Source organism: Onychostruthus taczanowskii, unplaced genomic scaffold (assembly GCF_017590055.1).
Source record: "Onychostruthus taczanowskii isolate IOZ18803 unplaced genomic scaffold, ASM1759005v1 scaffold5, whole genome shotgun sequence".
Lineage (NCBI taxonomy): Eukaryota > Metazoa > Chordata > Aves > Passeriformes > Passeridae > Onychostruthus > Onychostruthus taczanowskii.
The window spans coordinates 17,457,210-17,472,661 of record NW_024502568.1 but is presented as its reverse complement, the minus strand read 5'-3'; the positions used below and the strand labels follow the sequence as shown (position 1 = coordinate 17,472,661).

Below are 15,452 nucleotides of genomic sequence, written 5' to 3'. Positions count from 1 at the left end.
TGACTCCAGACAGTGAGTTCAGCAGCTGGGGAGAGAGAAGGAATCTTTTCCCTCCGAGATCACAGTTATTTAGCAAATTGTTCAACTCTGAGCTGCTGCCTGGAGCTGCCATCTGCCACGGAGACTCAGAGCCACTGATGGCAGCCACAGGAGCTGGGCTGGGCCTCTCATTCACTGCTGAGAACATCACAGATCCAACATCCTGCTCAGCTCTGCAGGTGAGGGCCCAGCCTGGCTGAAAAGGAGGAAGGGAAAATAATTTACATAATAAATTTATATAAATTCATTATATTGATTTTATATAATGTAATCAACAATACAATTGTTTATTATATCATAATTATAATACAATTATATTATTATTAGATTATTTAGAATATAATTGAAATATATAATTATTATTTATTATAATACAATTATATACATTATATATATTATATAGTATTATATATAATATATAAATACCTCTATTATACCATCATACATTATCATATATAACATTATATATTATAATTATTATATTATTTATTTATTGTTACAACATTATTTATTATAATACTAATAATATGATTATTATTTATTATTAATAAAATAATTGTATGGGTTACAATTATTTTAACCATAAAATTATGGTTAAAATAACTGTAACCCATAAAAAATAAAGGGAATTTTTTTTTTATTTTTTTTTTTAATTTTATTTTATTTTTTATTTCCATAAAAAATAAAGGGCTTTTATGCAGCGTGAGTCGAGTTCTGAGTCATCAGCAAGAGCTGAGTGCAGGTAAATTTAATCTGGCTTAAAAATAACCCAAACAGTTGTAGAGGGCAATAAACCAAAGGAAAAAGCAGAGGAGAGGGTGAAGATGAAAGCAAGGAGGTGCCCAAGGTGGGGCTCCTCCACTCTGAGATGCTGCCACTGCAGAGGGACCAAAGCAGAACCAGATCTGGAGAAGTTCTTGAGGAAGATTTCATGAAGTTCCTTAAACTGAGCCCCAAATCCCAGGAGGAAAAGCCCAGCAGCACCTCCTGCCAGCCTGAGTCACAGGGCAAGGAAAACCAGGGTCAGGCAGGGCTGGGATTCCCCCAGAGCTGCACAGGGGGACGCGGGAGGAGAGGGGGGCAAACAGCACCCTGCACTCCAGGCTTGTTTTTTGGGGCTTTTGTGGCACGTGAAGCTGTGAATGGAAAAGAGAGGAGGCTGAGGAAGAAAGCTGCTGCCAGCAGACTGCTTAAATCCTGATGTGAATGAAGCTCGTGGGTTTTTATCAGCCCATTTTGCTGATTAAAGTACATTTATGAAACAGAAAAATGAAGTTTTTGTGTAAAAAGAAATAGTGGAAGGTGTCGCTGCCCATGGCAAGGGGTCGGAACTGGATGAACTTTAAGCTCCTTCCAACCCAAACCATTCTGTGACCCTATGAAATAATTATCTTTTTAAACACTATCTCTTCCAACTTCAAGTCAAGCACCCAATTTTCAATTAACAGCCAGAGAAATTCTGGGTTTTCCTGTGGAAAACACAAGGAAAGGAATTAACTTTGGCCAGAGCCCCTCTGCATGCCCTGCTCCAGGGCCCTGGCAGCTCCGGGTGCTGAGCCAGAGCAGAGCCCAGCTCCTGCTCCCACCCACGGGGAGGATGTGAATCACCCGGCTGCTCCTCAGCACATCCTCCCAGCTCCCCAAACCACGAGGAGCTGACGGGTCCTGCTGGCCCTGCCCCATCTGCTGCCAGCCCACCCTGACCTGCCCCCCCAGGCTGCAACCCGAAAATCCCTCTGGAGCTTTGAGAGGCTCAGCCCGCCCAGGATCAGCTCAATTCCTCCTTTTTTAGCACTGAACAACCACAGGGGTGTCTTAATCAAGCCAGAATTCGAATTTCCAAAGAAAACTCTTTGGGGAAGCATTTCAGTAATTAATCTGAAAATCAAGGCGACAATCCCAAACTTCCAGGGATGGTCAGCAGAGGTGGGGGCTTTACAGAAAGAAATCTATTTTATTTTCATTTTTTTTCTTTTTTTCCTGTTAAGAAAGAACACACTCTTCCAGTGCCCAATGCTCACAAAGGAATCACATGAAAAAAGAAAGAGCCTCTGCTATCCTGGTGAGTGTCCAAGGGGTGCAATGGACCTCTGAAGGGTCATGCAGGCTTTCAGGACAAAATCAAAGGTGCTGGAGAACACCATTAGGCACATAAATCCAAGAGAACTGTCCTCAAAGTCAGGAACTGTCCTCAAAACTCTTCTCTCCCTGCTGGGTGTCTTCATCTTTTAATGTCTGGTTTCTTTTTACCAAAAAAATCACTTGGGACCAAACCCCTCAGGTTGGTGCACATGCCTGGCTCCCAGAACTCACCATTTTCAGCCCAAACTTGTCCCTAATTCCCACTGGAGCTCCTGCATCTGCATTCCCAGGGATGTCTGGCCCCTGACATGTGGGATGGGGAGTGGGCAGAGATACCTGGAGCATCCCCAGGGCAGGGCTGAGGCACAGAACCAGAGAATCACGGAATGGTTTGGGTTGGGAGGATCTTTTAAATCCCATCCAGTGGCACCCTGCCATGGCAGGGGCACCTTCCCCTGTCCCAGGCTGCTCCAAAGCCCAAAGTCCAACCTGGCCTGGGACACTGCCAGCCCTGCCAGGCTGGAGCAGACAGCTCATCCAGGCACAGGAAAAAAAATCTGAGCACACTGAGCATCAACCCCATCCAGCCCCATCACTGCTCATTTTTGGGGATCAGACCCCAGGTTTTTGGGTGTGGACAGAATCCCACACGCTCACAGCATGGGGCAGAAAATTCCCAAAGCAAAGAGGGGTTTAAAAATGAAAAGAGATGGTTTGTTTCACTCTGAACCTCAGAGCAAATTCATCAGGAGAGTCAAAATTCACCAGTGCACACCTTGTCAGGCTGGTTCTCACTTTCATTTTCAGCTTTGAGAAGGATTTCCACAATGCTCCCTGTCTGATAAGGCAGAAGTCTGTGGTTTAAATTTATCATCCACCAAACTGCAGCTCTAAATATGCTCCCAATTAAGAAGGTAACTCAACAGCCTGCCTAATCAACACGTGCCTTGGCTCTCACAAATCCACGCCTGACATTTAAGCTCCTGCTTTGCTTCTGCTGTGGAGGGAAGTGAAGAGAAGTCATAAAATATCTGGAAAAAGCCCCAAACTCAGGCTCCTGGTGCTGTATTTCTCCACAGGAATCCTGCAGGAGCTCAGACTCCAGGTGCAGCTCATCCCTACAGCCAGAAAATACTGCCCAAGGCCACACTCAACAGGAAAACCCTGAGAGCTGAGACAATTCAGAAACTCCGTGCTGCAAAGAGGGGCGTGCTGGCATGGCAACCAAGAGCAAAAAGTCGAATTATCAGGAAAAAAGAAGTCAAACCCCACCAGGGCAATGTTAAGGCCACCCTGAGTCCTCTCCTCTAAGTTCTTCCCATGGAGATGAAACACCCAAAACCCCCTACCACCACTATGAAAATCACTGCTGAAGAGGTTTATATTCAATGTTGCTCTCCTCCAGCTTCAGGCAAACACTAAAGACCTTCTTTAAATGTTAGCAAGAGGCAAACAGTTCATATAACACCAATTCAGCATCACAAATGAGTAAAAACTCCAGGTTTTATCCAGATGAAAGGTCCCCACACATGACAGAACCTGTAAGAACAGCACCAATCCTGCACCCAACACAAGAATTGGTAATACTCACAGATATTTTGGTTTTCCCCCGTTTCCAGCCACCCATGTGTAAAAACTTACATTAAACTCTTCCCTGAAGAGCTTCCCCTCGTCGGCCGAGCGTATCCGGATTTCCTCCTCCAGGTTTTCCACAGGGATGGGGAAATACTTCTTGGGGCCCGAGGGAGACCTGCTGAGCAGCATGACCCGCTGCTGTTCTGTCAGCACAAGGGCAGGATGCGTTAAAGGCATGGCCAGAGCCAGGCATTCCCAACTACAAATTCATCTCGGTGCTGAAAGATGCCAAAGCAAACTGCTGCCGTGACACTCTGAGGTGCTGAAGGGGATTTAAAGGAAATTAAAACACCAAATTTATAGGTCAAGTGCTTGCTTTGGGAACATAATGGCGTCAAGAAGAGCCACTGCTGGTGAAATGAATGATTTCTCTATTTACACTGGATTTAAAAGTGACCAAGGCATATTCAGAAAAGGAGAAGGTTCTGTCTGCTGACAGGGCAAGGACAGCTTTTGGCACCTATCACCAAGGAGATGCTGCCAGATTATTTCATTTTGAGGGGAAATAATGCTAATAATAATAACAATAAATAATTTAGCTTTAACTTGGCAGCCAGCAGAAGCTGTGCCCCAAGAGGAGCTGCTGCCCTGTGCACAGGAACACCCCAGCAGGAAGCTGATGGGTATTTTTAGGGTTTTGACTTTTCCTCTGCCTGCCACGCTCTTCAGCTCACTCACACATCACACATGGCCAGGTGGGACTGACACAAACCACAGATTTATTATTTTATTATTAACTTGATCATTTTTCTCTGGGTTGTGATTAAAACAACTTGCCCTGCCAGGTTTGAGCTGGGCCCCACAGAGGAGCCAGCCCGGGGCTCCCCACGGCAGAAACAAACCCAGCCCAACTCAAACCAGGGGGAAACATTTGGAACTCCCCAGAGAGTTTTATTTCGGTGCTTCTGGCTTCAAACTGCCCCATCTCAAACCCTGCCCCACGTTCAGAAACCACCCAGTGTATTCACAAAGTGTTAAGGAGGTTTTTTCACATTTTAAGAAGAAATACTGCAGTTCCTTCTCTAAATACACGGATCACAGCGTCACAAACGTGGATCTCAGCTGCAGTCCAGGTAAAAGCTCTCCAAAGAGCCCAGAGAGGTTTTACACAGAAACATTTGCTGCTTCACAAAGCGAAACCTATTTCAAACCAGCAACTGAAAATTAAGATTTTCCATAGACTGGTGGAATATGGATTTCTAAATATGGATCTCTAGTCCAAGGCCAGCTTGGAGGGCACAACCAGGGGCTGGAAGATGTCCCTGCACATGGCACAGGGTTGGAGCTGGATGAGTTTAAGGTCCCTTCCAACTCAAACCATTTGTGATTGTATTTTTTCAGACTATTTTCTCTTCAATAACAACTTATATTAGAAATAAAAGCAAACATCGAGTAATTTTGAGTTAAAGACAGCAATAAAAAGGAGAGTTTGAAAGCAAATCTCCCCATACCTTGTTCTTCCAAGATCCCATTTGGCATCTTCTTGTCTCCGGAGTTGACCACAGCTTTCCTGTGTCTCCTGAACCTGGAACAGAGGCACCACATCAATCCACAACTGAGGCAAGAGGAAAGCAGCATTTCCCCACCCCAGACCCTTTTTTACAGACCACGTAATCCTGGAGAAGCTCTTTCTGTTCATGCTGGCAGGGAGAGCAGGGCGGGCACGGCCGCGGCTCTGCCTCGCTTCTGCTTCCGTGGGAGGGCACAAAGAAAGATGGGCTGAGCCCACGAACACCCACCTGAAAAAATACCCCACCAGCACCACGAAAATGACCACCACCAGCACCAGGATCAGCAGGGAAGTCAGCAGCTCCTTGTGCAAGGTGTTCTCCTCGGTGGAGTCTGGGGATGGAACAAGAAATGTGGAGTATTAGATGTGGATTGCCTCATCTGGCACAAAAATTGTGCTCAAGGCACCAAAAATTCTGTCCAATTATCTGCCTCTGCTAGTAAAAGCTTCACCATACCTGACACAGGCAAAGCTAAAATTGAAAGTTTGGGGGTTTTTTTAATTTTTAATTTTTTTTCTCCCTTATCAAAAGCACAACCAAACTACTGCTGCTGAGAAAATCCAAGATATTTTTCAATTTCCCTGTAATCAGAGAAGTTGAACAGCTGTAAGGTACCGAGCTGAATTTGTAGCCCATTAAAAGGTTTGCTGCAGTGTCCTTATGCACATCAGCTGCTTCTCCACCACCTTTCATATAAATATAGAAAATGCCACCTTTCACAGAGATTTTATTCACTGGAATTCTAAGAGATTTTAAATGCTATATCAATATAAGAACAAGCAGGAATAATGACATTTTCCTCAGAATGGAGATTAAAGAACATCTTTGTTATATCTGGTACAAGCTCTGAGTCTCACCCTTCTGTTCACAGTGTTTTACGGAAGTGTCTCTTTACCTTTCACTTTCATTATGCTTCTGTAACCTTTTAGTTCTGCTGAATAATTCAATACAGAACAGATTAAAATCATTAAAAAGCCAACATGTCTTATTTAAGGAAGCCAAACTCCCAGTCTGAACCTTCAGCAAGCAAAACACAACCCTACAACCACTCTTCCAAAATTAAGGCAATTTCTGCTGCTGCTGGTATTTTGGATATCTTTTCTCTTTTAAACTACATTCACACACTTTAAGGAGTTTTTTTACCATTCCTACAGTGGCTTTTGAGAGCTGACAGACAGAAGTGTTGGATGGGGTATTGGGGAGGAATTCCTGGCTGGGAGGGTGGGGAAGGCTGGGATGGAATTCCCAGAGCAGCTGTGGCTGCCCCTGGATCCCTGGCAGTGCCCAAGGCCAGGCTGGACACTGGGGCTGGAGCACCTGGGACAGGGGAAGGGGTTCCTGCCATGGCAGGGGTGGCACTGGGTGATTTTTAAATTCCCTTCCATCCCAAACAATTCTGGTATTCAAAAAAAAAAAAAAAATTTAGGAGTAAGTAACACCTGCAATAATCCAGAAAGGATTCCCGTGGATCAAACAAACACCCAGAACTGATGGCTACGAAACCATCTGAGAGTTTGGGGCAGCTGGAAACTCTCTGGATGCTCCACAGCGTGTGGGGGCATGGGAAACAATTCCTGGAGAGGCACAGGTGAGCTCGGGACACACAGGGAAAAAGGGCTCATAAATCAACACCATAATTCCCAGACAGGGAAGGCAATAAAAGGCACGAGGGATGAGTTTTAGGTGGTGTGTAAAGATAAAAGTGACAGGCATGACAAAACTGCAGTCAGGAGCCATGGCTTGGCAGGGGTTCAGGAAATCACTCTTGGAAGGAGCGGCTGGATGAGGATGAATAACCACCCAACGCTGTCTGAGGGGTGCTCTGCAACTCTGTCTGGGAGCCAAGGCTGGCAAGGAAACAAACACCAAAAAAATCCCTGGTTTTGTCCCTCACAGACAAAACGCAGCCACTCGCATGGAGTTAAAATGTCACCCTCGGGATTTGGGGGTTTGTGTTGGTTCTCTTTAGCTCTAAGACAAGACCCGTGACATGAGAGGGGAAACAACAAGTTTGCACCACGAGGGAATTAAAACTTCCCCCAGACAATTACACAATGAAAAAAAAATCACCCTTCTCTTCCTTTCACAGAACTGCTGCTCCATTTTTGGGGTGTCTGTGGAGAACTGATTCCCAGGCAAACACTGAAAGCTCAATCCCAGCCAGGAAAAGAGAAGCTGAACCTTGTGCCAGACAACTGCCCCCACTTCTTCAGGACAGAGCATCCCCACCACGACTGATTTAATTCTCTGTCCCAAGATCTCGCCTCTCCTCCTGCCATTTCACAAGGAAATTGGGTCACAATCCACTAAAAGTCCCTTTTCCTTTATACATCTATTCCCAAACCCTTGCAGCTGTTCCCCAATGGCTTCATCCCTGCAGAGCCTGGGAATAAGGCACAGTGTGGTTTCATTTTTTACCCCTATTTTGTTTCATTTTTTACCTCTATTTTCTTTAATATGACAAAATTTATAAATGTAGCCCCGAAATTGCATGAGAAAGTTAAAACTGAGGCCACTGCAGGCTCAGAGATTGAAACACCTCTGGCCAACACAACTGTCTCCAGACCAAGGGGGACTTCAAGGGGAACAAAGGCCTGAAATAACTTTTTAATCACTACTGCTTCAAAAATTGATGACTGGAGTAAATAGATGCAGGTGAGACAAATCCTCCAAAGCGGGGAAACTTTCCCACTGCTCCCACTCCAGGAGCTGTGCCCCAAAACCACCAGGATTTCTGTTCACAGCCAGACAAAGATCATCCCAAGGGTATTTGTTTAGAGATAAAATGAAGAAGTGACTTTAGTATTCCCCAGAGAGGGGGATAATCACCAGGAGGATATGATTAAAAGTGTGTGATTAAAATTGTGTGATTAAAACACTTTTTCCCCCTATAGAAAAGCAAGCTGGCAGAGCAAAGTTTGCCCTAAACCTGAAATTATTCTGGTGAGCGACATGAAACAAAATCTTCTTTATCTGAGCACAGGAGAAATCCCACAAGAACCAACTCTATTTCTGCACAGGTGATCTTCTCTTCAAAACCCAGAGATACCACAAACAAACATCCAACAGGGAATATGACAAAACCCACACTAAACCCTCTCAGGCTATTTTTGGAAGAGAAAACCCCAACCCTGCCATGGCTGCAGAAGGGAAGCAGCTGATGGGCAGCTGATAACCAGGAGATTTGTTTGGGATGTGTGAAGCAAAACCCAGATCAGAGAAAAAATATGAAATAAAGGAAGGGCAAAGGAAAAAAAGACAGGTAGGGGAGGGAAACCAGCACCCACAGCCAGCAGGAAATGATGCCTCAGGTTTTGGCTTTTCTGTTTTCCACATTCTGAGCTGTTTAGTGTGTGGGTCTGGGTTCACATCAGGGGATGGTGAGCTCTGCACAGAGCAGGGAGACAAAACAATTCCTGCTCCAGCTGGGCACCAAGGACAAATGATCCAAATCTCAGCCCAAGAGCACAAACCCCATGGGCTGGAGAGAGAAAAACAAGCAGGATGGGAGTGCAGGGGCTGAGCTGGAATTGGACACTGAACTGCAATGTGCACATGGAGCAGAGCTGATCCCAGGGAGAGACCCCGTGAGCGCTCGTGCATTTTGGGACCATTTGGGTTCATCTTGGGTGCAGCCCTGGCTGGGCTCTTGTGCTGCCCGAGGTGGATCCATGGAGGAGTTCCTTGGAATCAATCCCTGCTTTATTCTTTAGCTCCATTCAGTCTCTGTTGTAAGTCAGCCTCCACAAGGCACCAGTACCAGTAAATGTGAGTTTAACATCTCAGAGCTGAACCCCACTGGGCAAAGCCAGCACAGCCCACCTGGCACTGCGGTCACACAGTCTGAGTCTGACCTGGAGGGACCTTTAAATGTCACGCAGTCCAACCCCCGATCTGAAACCACCTATTTCTGAAGTTCTGCTTTGCAAACTAATTCTTGGAATTGAGTGTCTGCAGAGAATCCCTCTGGCATTTAAATACGAAATAAAATGAGCCTGATTCCTCCTCCACAAGTCAGCTTTCTGATGCTGCCTCATTTTCTCCATGAAATCACCAGCACGAGTCTCACAGGGAAGTCCCACCTCTGGGTCCTCCTCGGGACTACAGAGTCACACAATGGTTTGGCTGGAAGGGACCTCAAAAATCACCCAGTGCCACCCCTGCCATGGCAGGGACACCTTCCCCTGTCCCAGGTGCTCCAGCCCCAGTGTCCAGCCTGGCCTTGGGCACTGCCAGGGATCCAGGGGCAGCCCCAGCTGCTCTGGGCACCCTGTGCCAGGGATCCAGGGGCAGCCACAGCTGCTCTGGGGACCCTGTGCCAGGGCCTGCCCACCCTCACAGGGAACAATTCCAGCCTAAAATCCCATCTAAATCCACCCACTTTCAGTTTAAAGCCATTCCCTCTGTCCTGTCCCTCCATGCCTTGTCCCCAGTCCCTCCCCAGTCTCCTGGAGCTCCTTCAGGCTCTGGAAAGCCTCACTGAGGTCACTCCAAAGCTTCCTTTCCCCAGCCTGAACAATCCCAGCTCTCCCAGCCTTTCCTCCATCCCACAGAATGTTTTGGTTCATTCCCACAGCTCCAGGTGCTCCCTCCCCATGCAGGGACCCCAGGGCTGGACATGGTGTCCTGGGTGGGGTCTCTCCAGAGTGGAGACACACAAAATTTTATTTTCACATTCCCACTGACTTGTTGGAAGCTGAAACCAGCACTGAACAGGAGCCCCAAAGCTGCCCCATTTTCCTGCCTTTGAAACCTCAACTGATAACTTCACTGCCTCTGAAGGTTCAGACATCAGGGACGGGAAGGAATTGTGAGGATTCAAAGGCACCAGGAACCCTCATGGAGTAAATACCAGTGGAATGCAAACATTTGGAAAGGTATTTGAAGGTTTACAACTGCAGCTCCCAGGCTGCTTGCACATTTCAACAACTCCACAAGTAAAAATGCAAGAGGAAGTAAAACAATCCAGACTATGATTAATCCTGGGGAATTTACAAATATTTGAATTACCAGGAGTTACGGGATGGTCACAGGCAATATCATGAATAAACAATCTGCAACAAGGATCTGGGAGCATGAAGATATCTCTACTGCAAATATACATTTATTTATGCAAACCTAATAAATATTAGCTTGGAAGCCAGAATTAGATGCTCCCTTCCAACCCAAACCATTCTGTGGTTTGATGGTTTATATTTATTTAATGGAGTTGAATACCTGGAGTAAAGACCAGGGCAAATTTCCAGTAAATGGCAGTGCAATAAACCCCAGAATATTCTCGTTTTCTAAAGGGAAATTTCAAGGTAGCAATTTCATGGCTGCAATTTCAGGGTGTTCTAGTAGGAGGTAAAATGGCAGCAGTGCTAAAAATCGACCCATCCAGACAAGGTAACCATGTTTTAAATAAGAATAAAGCTGACATTGTAATTCAGCAAATCTTTGAAAAAATCAAGGCAGCTCAAATAATGACATGGAATCATTTATACCTATTCCTTTCAGAATCAAAAGTATCTTTTGGGATCACACATCAAATTAGCATGCAAAAGGAAAACTGGTTTTTTTTAGGCTCTTTTAGTTCTTTCCATAGCCTGTTAAATGAAGTTTTCTTTATGCTTCAATCAAAAGTCTTTATTTTTGTAGTTTAAAATGCTGTATTAATTCAATGGCTAAATTTATTAGATAATCCAATTATCTTGGTTCTCTTTCTGCAGCAGTGTAATTTTCAGGGTGCACCTACTTGTCTGTCAGAAAAAACTCTTCCTCACTGTAAAGCCAGGAAGGCTTTGATAATTAGGAAAAAAATTTTAGTCACACCAATCATTTCTGAATCATATCACTGAAATTAAGATTTAATTAAAATAGGAATGATCAGATTACTCTTATCCATATTATCAGACTTAAATCCAACACAATTTCGAATTAAACTCCGAAGATGAACGACACTGATAGCAAAACTCCCTTTGTACTCATGTTATTAAAATTCTGGGAAGTGATAAAAACAACAAGTGACTTCCCCTTCTCAATTCCCATATTCTGACATACTCAGCCCAATATTAGTAACTTGTTTTTCTACAGCTGCTAGACAAGAAGCAGGGACAAAAACTACTTGACAATACTTCAAACTGATGAATTAGCAAACTCACACTCGGCTAAAGCTTCATTTCTATGAATAATTTGGTTTTTTTGGGAGCACTAAGCACAGCCACGCTCAGATTGTCACTGCTGATGGTGGAGCCCCTTGTCCCCCCAGCAGAGCTCTGGAGTGCCCAGCAAGGGCTGCACCCAGCCTGCAGTCAGATTCTGCAGAAGGAAAATGCTCACACCTGAATTAGCAGCAAATCCCAGATTGGTTTGGGAGGGGAAGATCCTCAAAATTATCCATTTCCACCCCTGCCACATCAGGGACACCTTCCCCTGTCCCAGGTGCTCCCAGCCCCAGTGTCCAGCCTGGCCTTGGGCACTGCCAGGGATCCAAGGGCAGCCCCAGCTGCTCTGGGCACCCTGTGCCAGGGCTGCCCACCCTCATTTGATTCCCAATATCCCATCTAAATCTCCCCTACTTCCATTTAAATTACTACAACCAAGAACCAAAACAATCCCAGGGGCCATGGGCCCAGCCTGGCATTCGATTCGTCTCCTTCCCCAAGGGTGTAAAGTTCACAAACAGATTAAAAGCTAATAAAGCAATAAATCAGCCTTCTATGAAACACTGGGTGTCAACAACAGTGACCTGAACAGTCATCAAAACGTGGACACATTGCTCATATGGGACATCAGCAGCTTCATCTCCCTGCTTTGGGCTGGAAGGGGCCTCCAAGATTATCCCATTGCACTCCTGCCATGGGCAGGGACACGCTGCGCCATCCCAGGCTGCTCCAAGCCCTGTCCAACCTGGCCTTGGGCACTTCCTCAAACCCTCCAAATTCCCCTGAACAAGCCCCTCCCCAGGACTGCCACATATCAGGACGTAGTTCTGGGAGGGTTTGAGGAGGAAAACATTCTGCAAACAGAAATGAGCATGAATGTGAGGTGCTGTCGTGGCCAAGAGTGATACCTCAGGTTTATATTTTCTATTTTCCACATTCTGTGCTGCTTTAGTGTGTGGGTCTGGGTTTCACATCAGGGGATGGTGAGCTCTGTGCACAGAGCAGGGAGACAAAACAATTCCTGCTCCAGCTGGGCACCAAGGACAAATGATCCAAATCTCAGCCCAAGAGCACAAACCCCGTGGGCTGGAGAGAGAAAAACAAGCAGGATGGGAGTGCAGGGGCTGAGCTGGAATTGGACACTGAACTGCAATGTGCACATGGAGCAGAGCTGATCCCAGGGAGAGACCCCGTGAGCGCTCGTGCATTTTGGGACCATTTGGGTTCATCCTGGGTGCAGCCCTGGCTGGGCTCTTGTGCTGCCCGAGGTGCATCCATGGAGGAGATCCTTTGAATAAATCCCTGCTTTATTCTTTAGCTCTGTCCAGCCTCTGCTCTAGGGCAGCCTGCACAAGGCATCCAAAATGGAGGAGATCACTCTCAGCTCCTGGAACAGCTCTCCTGTTTCTCACCTGGCAGGACCCTCCACAGGACACCTCACACCCTCCTCAAGTCTTTGCATGAAAAACCCAGAACTTGTGCCAAGGCTCCTCACAGTGTTTCAGTCTATTCATCCTGCTGTCTAATGAAAATTTATTTCCTGTTATCTGTGCCCACATCCCCTCAGATCCCCCTGGCAGCTCCTGGCCCCTGCAGCTCCTCCACCTCCGCCGTGGTTTTCCCTCCCATGGCAAAGAGAAAGTGAAACCCCAACAGCACCCACGTGCAGAGCAAACCCAGAGGACACCTGGCACCATCAGAACTGTGTCACTGGGGTCAAAGTCCTGCAAAACCATCCTGGACTGTGCCACCAGGGACACCCCCTGAGGTCCACATCATCCTACCCCACTCCTTACTGGTTGTTGTGGTTGTTTTGGGCAGTTCTGTTCCATTGGGTGGCAGAGCTCGTGCAAAAATGAAACTAACACAGAGCAGCAGGAGCGAGCAGGAATGTTCCATCCTGGACCTGCAAGGAAGCAAAGCAGAAGATAAATTTTCAGGTCAAATTGATATGGATTTTTTGTTCCTCGTGGCAGAAGGAAGCTGAAGTAAAAGCCATGTTTGCTTGAAATTTAAATTTATTTAAACCCTGTTTTATACTCTCCCATCACCTTAACATTGAATGTTCAGTTTTGATGCAGAAAGAAAAAGAAAATACAACTTGTGCACACCAAAAATCCATTCAGGAAACTTTAAATCCAGCAACAGAATGGCTGAACATGAACACTCAGCCATGGTTCACAGACACCACCAGAAATCAGGGCAAAAATGTTCCCTCCATAAAAAAAACCCATGTGAGGACACTGAGGAAACAATCCTGGGAGTCATTCCCAGAGATGAGAGGAAAATTCATAACAAAGAGGAAAAGTTTTTTACCACAAGGAGCCCAGTAACACCAGAAAGCTTCCAGTCCCTTTAACACACATTTTTAGAGTTTCCTGATCCCACCTGACTCCCTTGGGGAGGGGCTCCATGGATGAATTGCATGGGGGAATGTTTGCCACAGCTGAATCTCCTTTCTGACCTCAGAATTTCAGCATTGGTGAGACCAGAATATAATTCCCAGTGTGAAGAAAATTGGAGGAAAAGTGTGATGAGAACGTGCTGTCTCTTAATTTAGGCAAACTCATAGATGGAGACAAATAAACAGGTCCAGAAATATTCCAATCCCTCTAAACAGAGGTGGAAAATGAATGTTGTTATTAAGTTGTTGTGATTTATCCAATCACTAATGAACAGATTAATTAGGAGAGGCTCCCATCTCAGCCATTAGCCAGCCCTGCTTGATTTAGAAATAATTTCACACAACCTTTACTTTGTGGCAGGATTTATCCAGATGGTGGCTCTGCAGCCACTGCTAAAATTCTGTCCCTGAAATGCTGCTCCCCAGAGCTCCCTATTTCAGGGTAATACACTGAATTTAACAGTACAATTTCCACAGGGCATTACACAGTCCTGCCTCACAACACACTAAAAAACCCAGGAATTTGGCAGCCATTAGAATAACCATTAGAAAATCCTGCCTTTCCATGTAAGGTGGGATAATCCACCAGAAATAATCCCTGGATAAACACAAATGTAGAAAAATCTCCCGTGACAACAACTTTCACACCACCTTTGCGTTGCTCCCACAGCTGTCACTCAGAAGTGAAATATTCCCAGCCATTCCCAGCCCCTCCAAAGCCTGGTCCTACACCCAGGAGTAAACTCAAGCTCAGCACACAGCTCTATTCCTCATATACACAACTGGGAAGCTCAATTTTTTGTTTCTAATACAATGAGTGAAAAAAAAAAATAATAACAAATATTATTAGCATCAAACTTCATTTTCTTAATTTTTTTCCCCCAGTCCAGCTTGCTACAAATTTACCGCTTCAATTCCTTCTCCTACTATTTCTAATTTAAGCAGCCTAAATGTCTTACAATCTAATCCCATTCTTGAGGTTTTACAATCCCATTCTTTCCCAATCCCATTCTTGGGATTAGACAGTTAATTGTGTTCAACACCTCCCTGCAAACTGTGCCTGCATCATTTTGAGCATTATATAAATGTCCCAAATTAACTATTTATAATTATATTATATTTATAATTAGAAACCTTGGGACACACAGCAGCACTTAATGGAACAGAAGGGAAGGGAAAGGAAGGAGGACGTGGAAATGTGGAATAAAGCCAGGATAAAAGTGGAATTAACAGGGAAGAGGTGCTGAGTGCTGGGATGCTTTCCACCCTCAGCAAAGGCTGCTGAATTTCGGGTAATCAATCTTGGCAGGGGCTGATTTTCCAAAGCAGCTCTGAGTTCACTTTCTCACCCTTAAAATACATCCAGCTCATTAAAAAAAAAAAAAAAAAAAAAATTAAAAAAATCCACAGAATAATTGAAGTTGCTGGAAGGTTTCCAGGAGAGCAGAAAGTGAAAGGAACATCAGTGCTTCTCTCCAAATCCCTGTCAGGAGGGTTTTCCAGATGCCAGTTCCCTGCCAGACCCCTGGAATCTGTTTTCTGGGATGTGATAAAAAAAAAATAAAATTCTCTGGGATGTGATAAAGTGTGGCTGGAAGACGCTGTGGTGTCCCTCAATTTATCAGAAATAAGCAC

General features: G+C 45.3%; 1 protein-coding gene across 2 annotated transcripts in view; it reads right to left on the bottom strand.

Annotated features, from left to right (window-relative positions):
- Positions 1-15,452, bottom strand: part of PTPRE (protein tyrosine phosphatase receptor type E) — a 91,313-nt gene that overhangs the window by 19,488 nt on the left and 56,373 nt on the right. For both annotated transcript variants that reach the window (XM_041415857.1, XM_041415859.1), the window contains exons 2-5: positions 13,210-13,319; positions 5,496-5,598; positions 5,208-5,281; positions 3,763-3,899 (exon numbers count right to left, since the gene is read on the bottom strand). In XM_041415857.1, the coding sequence (XP_041271791.1) occupies positions 3,763-3,899; positions 5,208-5,281; positions 5,496-5,598; positions 13,210-13,319 (424 nt within the window). The remainder of the gene's footprint in view (positions 1-3,762; positions 3,900-5,207; positions 5,282-5,495; positions 5,599-13,209; positions 13,320-15,452) is intronic.